At 36.3% G+C, this 14743-nt stretch overlaps 1 protein-coding gene across 1 annotated transcript in view; it reads left to right on the top strand.

The window, feature by feature from the left end:
* ANKMY2 (ankyrin repeat and MYND domain containing 2) overlaps positions 1-14743 on the top strand; it is a 42972-nt gene that overhangs the window by 17131 nt on the left and 11098 nt on the right. The window contains exons 5-7 of the mRNA XM_036894457.2: positions 6135-6295; positions 10300-10514; positions 11263-11398. Of these exons, the coding sequence (XP_036750352.2) occupies positions 6135-6295; positions 10300-10514; positions 11263-11398 (512 nt within the window). The remainder of the gene's footprint in view (positions 1-6134; positions 6296-10299; positions 10515-11262; positions 11399-14743) is intronic.

The following is a 14743-nucleotide window of genomic DNA, read 5'->3' as shown; positions in this document are numbered from 1 at the left end:
GTCACTTTATGACAGATCTCTGAGAGCAAAACCCTTATTTTAGTTCAGTTTCAAGAGGATTGAGAAAGGTGTGACCTTGCTAGGCAAACTTCAGAGAAATATTTATCTCCCACAGTTAAGGTTTTCCCTGGTTGCCCCCAATTCACCTCTAAGCTAGTTTTGAGGGTGTCAGTATAGCAGGGAACTAACCCTTAAGTAGGAATCTTGAGAGTTGTATTTTAGTTTGTGTCTGCTGCTAATTAGTTACCAGCTCACAGGCAAATCCCTTCACCCCCATGGGCCTCTGTTTTCTGATCTGTACCGTAAAGCTGGTGAATTAAATGTGAAGTTCTGTTTAACTCTACAAGTTTTCATTATGTCCCTGGTGTAACAAAATAGAGCTCAGATAGAGGTTAAGTGACTTTGGCCAGATCATGGGGCTGGAAGTAGAGGAGCCTATTCTTTCAACTATTAATGCAATGCTCTTTTCTTTTTCTTAACACTACTATATTAAGAAAATCTAAGGTAGAAATTGTCCACAATCCCATTCTAAAACAAGAATAATGTTTTCATTCCATTTTAATGTATTTAGAATGATTTCATAGATGGGTAATTACTCCCTTTTAGTTGATATTCTGTTTTTCATTAGTTTTAAAAAAAAATAATCCTCCCCTCTTATTTTCCTCAAGCAGAACAGTATATATATATATATATATATATATATATATATATATATATATATATATATATATACACCTATGTGCACACACCTGCAAGATTTTTATAATCTTTTAAAAAAGTGATTATACATATTAGATTCCTTTTACCTGTTTTCTTCAGTTACCAGCATGCTATGGAAGTCCCTCCCATCTCAGTAGGTATATATCAATTTCATTATTTCTGTAGCCTAATATTCCTTGATGTAGATGTACCATAGTCCAGTTAGCTCTCACTAATTGATAAATTTTACAATCTATCAATTTTTTTTAAATTACTTCACTACCAATAATGTAATAATGACCCTGGATCTTATATTTTTACATGGTAGTGCTTTAAAATCATATTCCCAGAAGTAAAATGGCTAAGAGGGGGTTATATATTTAAATTTTAGTGTGAGTCTAGATTGCTTTCCAAAAAGTCATGACAATTCACATTCCCATTAATATCCTCAACAGAACTGGGTGTTTTCATTCTTTCATTTTTGCCAAAGATGGTGTATCATGAATTTACTTTACCCTTGCTATTAATGAAATTAAACTCTTTCTGTTGTAGGGCATTTGTATTTTCCTTCTGGGCATCTGCTTGTATCTGTTAACTCATTTGACCATTGGGTTGTCTTTCGTATTGTTTTGAGAAGCTTTAAGTGTATTATGGCTGCTAGCCCTTTGTCAAATGTGTCTCAAGTATTTTACCATCAGCCTTATATTTATTTTGACTTTCTGGGATTTGCCATAGAAAATGTACTTGAAAGTAATCGTAGTTGTTTTTTTTTTATAGCTTCTGTGTTTCTTGTCCTGCTAAGAGAGGTCTTCTTGACCATGGGTTAAGTAAATGTTTTCCTAAATGTCCTTCACATATTTTTTTAATTTCTTTTTTATTGTACTTCTAAAATTAGTTTTTTTACAGTTCATGTCCCCCTAGACATATAGTTAATAGTAAAGTTATTTATTACATTTATTAACCATTTATTAAACTACACAACATTTTCCCACTTGAAAATGAAATACCGCTTTGTGTTAAGTGCAATACTCTGATATACTGGCATCTATTTCTGGATCTAGGACTCTGCCACAGATTTGTTGGTTGTTTTCTATAATACCATATTGTTTTGATCACATTGACTTTAAAGTAAAATAAGAGTTCTCTCAGTTATTCTTTAAATGCAACCCCTCTTCCCCAAGTCCTTTACAGTTCTTGTTGGATATTCATTAGATGGTTATATTGTTATCTGCAGAGAATTGATATCTGTATATTGCTAAGACTTCCCATCCAATCACATAGCATGCTTTTACGTTGTTTTTTTTTCTAACTTGTTTTTGGTTCGTTGATATTTATTAGATTCTTTCACATCAGTCCTTTCTTTTAGAATCTATTTAAGTAAAGCTACCTTATTTTAAAATTTATTTCTGAATAATTTGTAGTTATTGCCCCTATTGTAAGGAGAGTTTATACTACTACTCCTCACACTGTCATTTCTAGCTGGTTATGGGTAATAAAGAAAAAGCTATTGATTTCTGTTTCTTTCTTGTCATTTTATTAGTCTCCTCCTGGGTTTTATAGATATTCAATTTCATTTTATTTTCCATTTGAATTAGTTTCAGGATTCAAAGTAAGTAGAAATATAGTAGCTATAATTGGCATGTCTTTTTTCTGTTTCTAATGGAAATATTTTTAGCTATTCAGTTTTAATTATGATATTGCTATTGGTTTTATCATTGCATAATGCCACTCTTTGTCTTGGTTAATTTTTCAGATCTACTTTTTTGTGATATTATAGCCATTCCCAGTTCCTTGTTTCTTTTTCACATTGGTCAGTAATCTCTCTTTCCATCCTTTCTTTTCAATCTTTATAATTTCATTGTAGTAGTGTAACTACTCCAACACCTATGTTTATAAACAAAAGTAGGTTCTGTTTTACAACTCAAAGTGATAATCTCTCTTTCTTCTAACCGGTATTCTGCTTATGCATATTTAGTATAATTGCTGATAAACTTGAGTGCCTTCCTCCTCTTCTACCTCACTTGTTAATGTCATTTTACTTGGGGGCTATTTTTGCGTGTGTGTGTATGAGCATCTGCATGTATGTGCTTCCTTATTGTGACTGGCCTGGTCCTGTTAGAGGACCTTTACTTCTCCTTCTATTAACTTGGAAGGTAAGAATGTCTCTCCTTCCACTAGTGCTTACTTGCCTGTTCACGCCACTCCCGGTTAAATCCGTATTTCTCAGTATGTCTAAAAACAAGAACAAAACTATATCCTGTGCTCCACCCCGCCGGGTGCTGTATTTGTCCATTTAGCAACCCTTTTAAGATGAAATCCTTGCAACCATTTACTTCTCCAGATTGTCCGTTTTTGCCTTGCTGGTTTCCGTGGCCCACGTTTGCTCCTCCACCGCTTCCACTAGCTGTGAACTTTGCTGAGAGACTTCACTGTTTTTCATACCAATATATTATTAGGGTGTCATTTATGGTGTGGTACTTCTTGCTCAGTACTCCTCACACACCATAGCATAACTTCACGTGCTGCTCCCATCCATTCACATGAACTATCTCTGCTGCCAAAGCCTGTTGTCCACTCTCTCTTCTCTTTGCTCCTTTATGAGATCTCTGGCCTCATTCAGATTTTGGTTACAGGACCTTCTCAGATGGTATGTAGATTGGATATTGTTTGAAACTCATCATAACCTGAGACTACCTTTCTTTTGGAAATGTGAGTCATGTCTTGGCTAGTTTCATGATTCTTGTGTCACTGTTCTTTTCTATCATATTTAGAAGTTCCTCTAAACCTCGTTTTGCAAATGAGAATTTGATTTGTTTTCCTTTGTAAACTTTTCAGTTCTCATTCTGGAAGCTTATTTCAATTTCAGTTTATCCTTGGAAGTAAAACATTTTGCTAGGCTGTGTCTAGTTGAGGGTGTGTTTTCATTAATCCTGCTTAGGACTCAGTGAGCCCAGTCAATTTAGAGGACTAAAGTCCAGTGATAGTAACCCTGAAGCAAAATGATGTACTTGTTCCCCCTGCCTCAATGGCATTTATTTTCTACATTAATAGTACTCTTTTATTTTGTTGTATGTATTCAGAATTCATAAATTAAAAACCAGAAAAATTAAATATTAGTTTCAATTACAAAAATTTAAATATAAACTAAGTAAAAACTTATATTTATAAAGATAAACTTTAAATATATGTAACACTATAACATAAATGATTATATTAGTTAAAATAAAATAACAAAATAATCTAAGCTCTCTGAAATGAAAAAGGTAAGTCTTGAAAAAAAGTAAAGTAATTTTGTTTTATCCTTCTCACAAAAATATAATCTTAAGAAACCCCTAGTCCTGTGACAGTGTTCTTGTTATATAGCCAGTATTTTGTACAAATATTTCCAACTGCTAATAGAGTCATTTCTGACCATACCAGGTGGAATACTGATGAGAGGATAAATTTATAAGCTAATTCCATATTTTCCTCTGACTCCTTTATCTTCAAATATACCTAAGTCTGTTTTGATATTTTTAGGAGCTATTTTAGAACACTTCTTTTTTTTCAATAGGAATGCTCATCTTTTTATTGAAGCTGGATATAGATTGTGTTTTAAGGAAGCAGTCTAATTTGTCTTCATTTTATCTACTTTCTTCATAGATAGTTGCCAATTCCCACACACAGTTATCTGTGTTAATTTTGAAGCTGTCATGTTCATATCCCACTTGCAGTAGGAAATTTGATTGACTCATTTTTCTCCTTTCTTGAAGATTATGAAGATAGAGATGATTGTTTCCTAAACAAAGTACCTCAGATTTTTAATATATCTATTACTGTTGATATCTCCTCAAGATATATATAATGGAGTTTTACAATTAAAAAAAAAGAGAGAAAAAGAAACTGGTGTTTTGGTACTTAAGAATAACATCTAATACCAAAAATGATAATGTGATCACTACTACAACTTCCCTTCAAATCAGTGATGTGTTCTTCATCTACTTCATCTTTTTGTTACCATTTTAGTTCCCAGTAGAAGTCAGGATGACCTCTTCCAGTTTGTCTGTTACTTTTAAAAATTTGAGTCTTTCTGCAGTACATAGGAATCTGTTTACACACTCTATAGTCTGTTGGATTGAAGTGTTCTTGTTCAGCATTGTGGCTGTGGCTTGGCTGTGGCTGTGGTTGTGTTGTCAGTATACTTCCACTGAAGGAGCCATCTGTTGGAGGCATTGCATAATCTTCCAAGTTTGCTGGATCCCCTGGGTTCCTTTGCTCTGCTTCTCACAGGCAGTCAGGTAACGCTCATGGGGTCATGCAACAGTGGAAGGAAGTGCTACGGTCTCTAAACCTACGGACTCAGGGCCAACCAACCAGTGGGTGTTTCACCCTCTGCTGAGACACACGTGGGAAGCCTCTCCTCTCTTGGGTTCTTCAGGAGCTCCCAGACAAGCTAAGCCCTCTGCCAACTTCAAGTGCCAGGGTCCACTGGGCCCACAGTGCGTCCCCACTGCAGTCACCTGCTGTCAGCAGGATCAAGTGGACAGTCCCAAGACCAAACACAAGTGGGCAGGGACCACACAGACCACCCAGGGCGGACCAGTCCCTAGGAGCCCTGGTGTCTGGACCCACCCCCCAGGACTGTGCACCGCTGGCCACTCGGCCCTAATTGGGCAGGCAGGAGGAGGAAGTCTCTCCTCTGGAGATCCCAGAAGATCCTGCATCCACAAAAGTGCCCTGCAGGTTCTGCCTGCTTGCCCAGAGTGGCCACTTCCTTACCCCAGAGAGGTCGTGGAGAGGGAGCTGGGAAGGGGGAGGCGACAGGGACACACAGTCAGGCCACCGACTTGGCCTGGGAAGGTTTTGTTTTCAGGGAACCGTGTTTTACCTCTAGAAATGTCTGAGAGAAGTGGCACAGGAATCTGTGAGAAGCCCTAATGTGGACTCCAAGCTTACGGGAGCAAAAGCTTTTTCTCCTAATTCATTTTACAAAGAGGCAAAACTTTTCTCAAATTCCAGGGGAGAGGAGATTAGCTTAATAATAGGAAAAATAATAGTAATTATCCTTATATAGAATAAATTTTTATTCTATAAAGAAAGACAGATATGATGAGGGAAGAACAACCATTGTGTAAGAACAAACATTTAAATTACAAGCAGGTTTTATAAAATATTTAGGGTAAGTTATAAATTGAACACTTTTTTTATAATCCACATGGATGTCATATGTCTTGTGGATTCAGTGTCTTTAAAAGCAGATTATGTCTTCACTTCACAAAGCATGCTTATAAATGTTTCCCTAAATGTTTTACCTCTCCTCCTTCTCACTCTCCTTTCCTGAAAATTAAAGATAATGCACGTTTACTTCACAAGAACACAGAGCAACAGAATAAAAAATTGTAAAATCTCTTATTTTGTATAATAAAATAACAAATTTCCTATTTTTCTATTAAAAGGTCAACACGATTGTGTGACTATAATCAACAATTTCTTTCCTCGAGAGAGACTGGATTATTACACTAAAACCCAGGGACTGGACAAAGAGCCAAAACTGGCCCCAAAGTTGGCAGGCCCTCTGCATAAAATTATTACCACGACAAATCTTCATCCCGTCAAGGTAGGGGACCGTCTATTATATTTGCTTTTTATTTCAACATTGCTTTGGAGTTTAAACGGCTTTGGTTGTATAGGACCACAGTTGTCTTGGGTCGGGTTTTGTAGATGTAGAGCTGGTCGATTACCATGAAGGAGTGCTGTCCGTTTAAGCCTGAAAGAGAGTGAGAGAGACTGGCAAGGGTGAGGAGAAAAATGCCGGCAGAGGTGAGTTCAGCTAAAGTCTGGCTTCCACCTCATCTCCAGCTTCCTAGAGCCCAGGCAGGGGAGCCAGGCGTCTGTGTCCGTCAGTCTGTCGTTGGCTGAAGGCTGTCCCCAGAGGGAAAGGACTGTCTCCTGGGGTGGCTCCCCATGGATGAAGGCTTCCTCTGGAGAAGGGGGCAGCTCGGAGCCCATAGCACCAACCCTCCCGGCAGCTGGGCCTGGTGCACAGGCCTGGTAAAGAGGATCTAGTGGGGCACCAGCGGCATTCACCACAGTAATTAGCCTTCCAGGAAATGTTCTGAAATGTACTCATGAACACATTTTGTAATGCAACCAGCTGTTTGACACCTTTAAAAATATAGTTCTTCAGTATTAGTCAAATCGCACAGATTTTCAAATGTTGTAGACCAACCCTCAAGTTCAAATGGCTTAACTGGGAAACTGTAAGAGCCATTCTGAATTATACCCACTGCTGTTCTCTTCATATTTTTACATACAGCCTTTTTACTTTTTTTAAATCAATTCAAATGAGTATAATTTCAGCGAGTCGTTAGAGAAAACTCCATGTGTGCTGCAGTGATGTTATCCCTTTTCAGATTTCAATGTCTGTCATAGATCTTCATCCATAATATATAGATGTGATAGTAATTCAGAAGTCTTTAGTGAATAAGAGAGTAAATTGGGTCAAAAACTGAGGGTTTTTTGCCCCTTCAAAAGGTGTTATTACAAGGTAGTAAAATAGATTTCCCTAGAAGTCTATTATAAAAGAAGAATCTGTGGAATATACTGAACACCATTAAAATAACTGGACAGTTCTCATAAAATGCCTCTTTTGAACACTAACATTCCTTTGAAGATACAAGTTTCAAATTGTGTATAATCTTATCACTTTTAAATGTATCCCTTTACATACAGTCTTTGATGCTCAAGAAACAAATAAACTAACATAAATATGCCTGTCATGTGGCTGTTCACCCAGTTAATTTTATGGGCCATGCAGAGAGATGGCAAACTATCAGATCTTTCCTATATGACAGAAAAGGACAGTGTAATCTGTTTTCATTTTTCAAAACTCAAGTCTTTTACTTAACATTCTGGAAGAACTGCTAGAGCCACGCCTTGTGGTCCTAAGTAGGCAAAAAAAGAAAGTCAGCCATGAATCACATGTTTGTATTTCTAGTGGAGCATATATGGGACTTAGAATTGAACATTTAGAAAATATTTAGCCTCTTCTGGACCAGTGGTTCTTTTCCTCACAGCGCAGGCTGGCTGGGAGAGAACTCACATAAATAGCAGCGACTCCCTCTCCGTGGCACTTTTTCTCTCAGGGGTGGGGCAGGAAGACAAGACTTTTCCCAGGGATACAGTATTTCTCAATGTAGAGAATATGTGTGGTGTTATAAGGCCACTGTTATTCTCCCTTTAGCCTGAACGTTATCGGATATTCTGGTTTAGATTGATCAGGAGAAGTTCCTGTATTTTGCTGGTTTACTGTCTTTTATATCTATATTTCCACCCCTTGAGATTGCAGCAATCTTGATTATTGCAATATTGAGTCTGTGGGGTAATTTTTGATGTTTACATGGAATCTAGTCTCTCAGGATTAAGTGTCTGAAGAATTATTGTACCTCTAATGATCTTATCTCCGAAGATGTACATTTGATTAATTAGATTAAGGGCATATTTATACAGGCAATAAGTTATTAAGATTTGTAAACTGGCAAGCCTACATTATATTTTTTAGAGTGCTTGGCTTTATTTCATGATTATAGTTCCTTTTTTCATATCAGACCTTGTAGGTGTAATTTTTGTAGCCATAAATGATTTACTCATGTGAAAACCTTTCTTTTATCCACGCTTCAGATAAAAGCAGCCCGGTTGCTTTTGTGGAGGTCCATTTTCATTGCCTTGCCCCCTTTCAAGGTGACATGCTCCTTCATAGAACATATCATGAAAAAGTAACCAACACCCACTCTAGAAAGCCAAAGACCTTTTAAAGTAAACATGGAAATCCTCCACAACTCACCTTTTCTCTACAGTGCATCCAACACAGCAGCGTTTGTGTGAGGTTGGGCGGCTGCTATAGCAATAAAAATGTTTGCTTTCGGCAGGGATTTGGGGAATTGCACCAGTGCCAGAGCACAGAAGTTACAAAAGAGAAAAACAGAGTCACAGGAAAAATTAGCGGAGTTGCCCAAGGGTCTCTAAGTGGTCAGCAGGCAGATGTGGGCAAGTGATCCTGTCTGTGATTATTAATATGATTTTTTTAGCCCAGAATTGTTGACTTAATAACTTTTTAAAAGAGAGTCTTAACAAATAAAAAAAGCTCAAAATGCCACTGTATAAACACATTCTAAAGTAGCCATTCTTTGAGAGCTGAGATATATCTGTCTTTTATGTCTATAAAAACGTATTTCTTCCTCCTCAAAAAATGATTGATCTGGGTTCTATTTGATATTTTTAGAAGGATTTTTTACTTGTGAATTTAAGACTTGATGCTTTGACTATAAATGCTGTATGTAAAAATATTGAGAAGACAGCTTCAAATGATTGAAGTTGACAGAAATATAAGCAGGTAATTAATGAGCCTTTTCTGCCACAAGTTAATTTTTGATATGTGTAATGGCAGAGAAAGTTGTTGGCAAATTTACCAACAAGGATTCTGATTATAGTTAACCTCATGAACTCTAATAATTTATTGTTGAGTGCCGTATTTTAGGTAGTATGTATCAATCTAGCAGTGTCAAAATAAGAAAAATCATTTTAATTTCACAAGGACATTTAACCTATGTTTAATTTCCAAGTAGGCGGCTAGGTACGGGTTCTACTTAAGTTAACTTATCTTTCTTCATGTCTAAAGAAAAAGATCTCATTCATGAAATCTACTATTTTTTGTTTCCTAACATTTACATTGCCTGAGGATACGCAGTTAGCTCCAACCCGTAGGTTAACAAATACTGATTTTCTGCTCTGCACATAGAACACCCTGATGGTGCACACATGTTTACATTACTGGCATGTCACCATGGATTTTTACAGCTACCCTATGCAGACCTACTTTAGGTAATCTACCCTATAAAAAAAGCCAATTAAGAAAAACACTCTATACTCTTTATTACACTAATTTTGAGCTTATATAAGAAAAGTGTGGGACTCATAATGTATCTGATTTGATAGCTCTAATATTCCTCCTTTTAAAGCTATTTTGGCTTTCCTCTTTGACCTGTTCTCATTATTGTATGTGATTAGAAGCATATTATGAAAATTTCCACAGAGAAATGTAGTTAATTGGAAAATAATACACCTTTTATTTTTAGACTTCTTTCTTTAAAAATCTCATTTCATTATAATTAATAAGAATTAATGAGAATTGTAGTTCTAGCCATGAAATTCCCAAGCTCAGTAATGTTAATGAAAAGTACTAATTGCTTAGTGATTTGATTCATATATAAAAGGTGTGTAAATATGTCATGTTTATCTTTAATAAAAGTGCCTTTTACAGAGACAGTAAAACCATGACTCTGAATGTCATACCAACATCCTGATTTAGCTAGATGACAGACCACATGATAACTTAGACATACAGAGTTAAACAGATTCCACAATGTCTGGGCCCTTCGGTATTAGTTTTATGACTTTGATCAGTGGTAATTTGCATTCTAATTTGGATTAGCATAATAAATAAAGGACCATAAGAAAGACTTTATTTGGTAATCCTTGAATCAACCAAAACTGACTACCTACCTAATTTGTATATGAAAAATTTTTCCATGGAATTTCTAAGCTCAGTGGAATTTCTTCTAGATTGTGATGCTTGTAAATGAGAATCCTCTGCTGGCAGATGAAGCAGCTCTGAACAAATGCTACAAGGTGATGGATTTGATTTGTGAGAAATGTATGAAGCAGAGAGACATGAATGAAGTATTGGCTATGAAAATGCATTACATCAGCTGTATCTTTCAGAAATGTATTAGCTTCTTAAAAGACGGAGAGAATAAACTGGACACTCTCATCAAAAGGTACTGTTTTTACCATGTCATGTATAAAATACACTCAAATGGATAATGTCTTATTATATGAAGCCTCATTATAGTTTAAAAAATTATGCATTTTATTTAGCAGTGATTGTTACTGTTGGGCTCACATTTGATCTGTAAGAAACAGGGACAATATTATCCTTAGATTAAGTGATTAATCATCCTATACTCTTTACAATGATGCTTTTGCAATCCCCAGTTTGTAGGTGAGGAATCTGAGGTCTGGAGAGGCTAAGTAGTGTGTGCCTGATCATAGAGCTAGAAAGTAGCCCAGTTCCCAATGTGAGGAGAGGTTGCTGCTCTGGATTCATAAAGGCCCTCATATCTCCATGACTGTACCTGAGCGAGATGTGTGTTACCCTTGTTCTCTAACCACCAGCAATCAAATTCTCCTATAGATTTACTGAGATAAATGAACTATGTCAGAAGGGTGTGACTCCATGAGAATTTTCATTCTGTGTACAAATAACTAACCTGGTAATAAGTAACAAGCTAACCTGATAAAGTGTTTAGTGTTTTGATGGCAGGGGTCATGTCTGTAAATATACCCTAAACCTGAGGAGGCCTAGCCTAATGTGCAGAGATAATAGCAATTTGAATTGAGCCCATCACCATGATTTGAAGAGACAATGAAAATTTTAAGTATCAAAGAAAGTACTAAAAGTTCATGGGTTCAGCTAGAAATGCTTACTGATTCACCTCCAGTTACTTTTCACAAAATGTCTTTCAGCTTGTTAAAAGGCCGACCTTCTGATGGCTTTCCAGTGTATCAAGAAAAGATCATTAGAGAAAGTATCCGAAAATTTCCTTACTGTGAAGCTACTCTCCTCCAGCAGCTGGTGCGAAGCATTGCTCCTGTTGAAATTGTAAGACTTCTCATAACTGAGTAAACTCTATCAGTAAGACCTAATTACTGTATTTTGTTCAATTAAAGGAAAGGTCTCTTTTGCATTAATTAATAATAAAGAAATAATTATTTATTATTTTAGGAAACTTTCGGGAACAACTGTGGAGAGAAATATGCCTGTTAATTCTGTTTCTATATTATCCATTTCCCCTCTTAAATCCTCTTCTTTCACTTACGTAGCTCGTGGTTTGATATGCAGTATTCCTCTGTGTCAGAATGTATATGGAAACTTACATTTTAAATTCCTCTTTGAATGTGTAAACGTGGGTACACAGCTGCTGTGTAATACATACACACTTGTAGCTTGTGAACAACCAGTAGGGAGTTCTGACTAGCTGAAAGCAAGAATTAATAGTCTAGGTTGATTATTTCTGGTCAGTGGGTATGTTGAAGGTATGAGTCATTGGAAAGCTCATTGTATGTTCTGGTGAACAATTTCAAAGTATTTCCCAGCTTCTTATGTTCTACATTAATGTTTCTGATTATAAATTTTCCATACTTGAAAAAATTCCATTTGTACTTCCCACTAATGGGAAGTAAATTTTAACTTTATTGTGTGTCCTTAAAACTATTTATTGTCTGTTTATCATATAGTTATTTAAGTAGTATTTCGTAAGACACTTGCTGCCCTCTCTACTTTGAAAGGTTTTTGTTCATCTCATCTAAACCAGTCATGCTTTTATACATTTCAATCAAATCTTATATCAGCCTTTGTCTGTTAGGCAAGAAATTGATCCTGATACTAGTCCCATCCATGGCCTCCTCCCTCCCTCTGGCATATCAGTTCTTCTCTGCCTCCTCTAGGCTGTTAAATCATTCTCAGTATGAAAAATCAGGACTAGAAATGGGTTCCAGGTGCTCCTTTATACATGAAGACTTTACCTATTCATAACCATGAAATAAGACTTAAGCAGACAAGAAGATCTCATGGAGTCCTTGCTTTGATTTATGCATGAGAGCTCTCTTTGATTTCACATAGAAATGCTTTACCTTTACTTTTTCATATACTTGGTTATTTGGTATTTAAGCTTTTTGAAGATTAAAGTTAGCAAATTATAAGGATGGTTTATCAATTATGAATGTGTTTTTACTGTAAATATTAAATAATTTACATAGGGTTTATTTACTCACATTTACTCAGAAGCCAAAGGTAGGAAGAGAAGATCTGGCACTGTGGCTCAAAATGGATTGGAGACCCAAAAACTTTCCTATTTTCCCACCCAATATTCTTTAACCATGTAGATTACTATACTCATGCTTATGAACTCATGGTTGCAAGGCATCTCATGCTCTTCCTCCAAGCTCACATTCCTATCCCTGGCAGGCAAGAAAAGGAAAGGGTTCATAGGTGGAAAACATGAGCTCTCCTAGAAACCTGCAGCCTGGGCCCCATGACCACTCTTGGCCACACAGGCCTCAGGGGAAATGAGTGTTTTTGGCTGGTCAAAACCCTGCTGCTCTGAACAAAATTATGCTTCTGTTAGTAAGGAAGCTGGGGGAATAGGTATCAGAGAAGTGATAAAGTAGTGCCTGTAGTGGAGTATTTCCAGCACTAACAAGTGGTAACTGGCAGTTCACCTTCAATGGGGAAACCAGAAAAGTAAAATAGCCTAGAGTATTTAAAGAAAAAGTTAAGGCAGGTCAGTATAGGAGTCAACAATTCATCTTAACCCTGTATCATAATGTAGTTAGAGTTCATGGAGTATAATGGTTAATGTTTATCCTAGTGATCTCTGAGTCATCAAAAAAATATTTGTCAGGGAAGATAAGATAGTATTTAGTACATTTTAGAAAAATTTCTCTCTTTAAAAACTTTTGTTCTTTAAGTGTTACATATTCTTCTGTCTGTAAAATTTTATCTATCTGGAATGCTTGTGGTTGTGAATGTCCTCGATAGCCGCTATTTATCGCCTAATTGGTTTTGTTAAGCTGCAAGTTCATAAGCCTCTGAAGCAGTGCTAACATCATCATCTGGTGAGTCTCAGGGCTGCTGCCACGAGGATCACTTCAGGCTCTCTGATGATGCTGACTGAGGCCTGGGCCCTCCAGCAGAGGTGTTTGCTTCCCTCTCTGCTTAGTGCTATCTGCTTTCTGTCTTGTCATAAAGGAGTTGTGAGGCATGGCTATGTTTAAGCAATGTTGCTTCAGCATTATAACAGATTTTACTGTGGAAAATGTTTTGCTTTATCAATCGACAGTGCATATTTTAACTTGTGGAAGACCAGCTAATGTCTCTGCTTTTATAGGATAAATCGAATAAAGCATTTTGTTTGTTTTTAGGATGAATGAATATCTTTCCATGGAAGGTGCACTGGTGCCTAAACAGATTTCTTACTTAATAAAGTGGATGACAAGATTTTGTATAAAAGCAAGTTGTTGCCCAGCAGTGAAGATAGGTTCCGTGGGGTTTGTCAGCTGTACCATCATTTTTTTTCTCTGAAACAGTAGTTCATATTAATAGCCATGTTCCTAGCAAAATGCCTTTTAGTTTTACCTTTGGTTACACCACAAAAATAGATTATTTTTATGTGTTCTGATTCCCACAAAAGGCCCATTATGGGGCAGATTTTGAACATGTCTCAGGCATTTTTGGAAAAAATATTTGAACATGAAAATGTGATTGTTGTAAAAAAAAAATATGTTGAGTATATCATATTCTGTTGATTTGTGGACCATGCAGATGTCTGATCTAATATTCTACTTTTGAGGCAAAAGAATTACATAAATTAGTAAGTCTTTAGCATAACATTAAATACCAGTAATTCCCCAGCTTTTAGTATGTCCCAGAATTACCGGAAATAATGCCAGGTGCACGGACCATATCCTGAGAAGTTTGAGTTGAAAAGGTGTGGGATGGAGGGATTGATCTGAATTTTTAACAAGTTCTCAGATGCACACCAGCATTTGAGCACAACTGCCATAGACCTTCATTCCTGATGAAATTATTAAATATTTAGCATCTGAGGTTTAATTTCACCTACGTTTTTCTCACCATTATACTACCTTCATTCTAAAAGTGAATTCTTAACACTTTAACATGAAAAGAAACCCAGTCATCATTTGTTTGCAGAATGAGCATGACAGTTTCAAAATGAATGCTAATTTTAAAACACTTCTTAAATCTTTTGAATATTTTGAGTACCTTGATTACACAGAATAATGGTAAAACGTTGTTCAAAGGTGATATTTGTAAAGCTCTATTAGGTACAGTTGGTAGGATAAAACTAAATATTCTTAGGAAGGAAAAGCAAATACTGAAATGAAAATGAAAATTATGAAAATGAGCAAAATTTTGTTTGGGAAT

Source organism: Manis pentadactyla, chromosome 7 (assembly GCF_030020395.1).
Source record: "Manis pentadactyla isolate mManPen7 chromosome 7, mManPen7.hap1, whole genome shotgun sequence".
In the NCBI taxonomy this organism is placed as follows: Eukaryota; Metazoa; Chordata; class Mammalia; order Pholidota; family Manidae; genus Manis; species Manis pentadactyla.
This window is presented reverse-complemented; position numbering and strand designations above follow the sequence as displayed.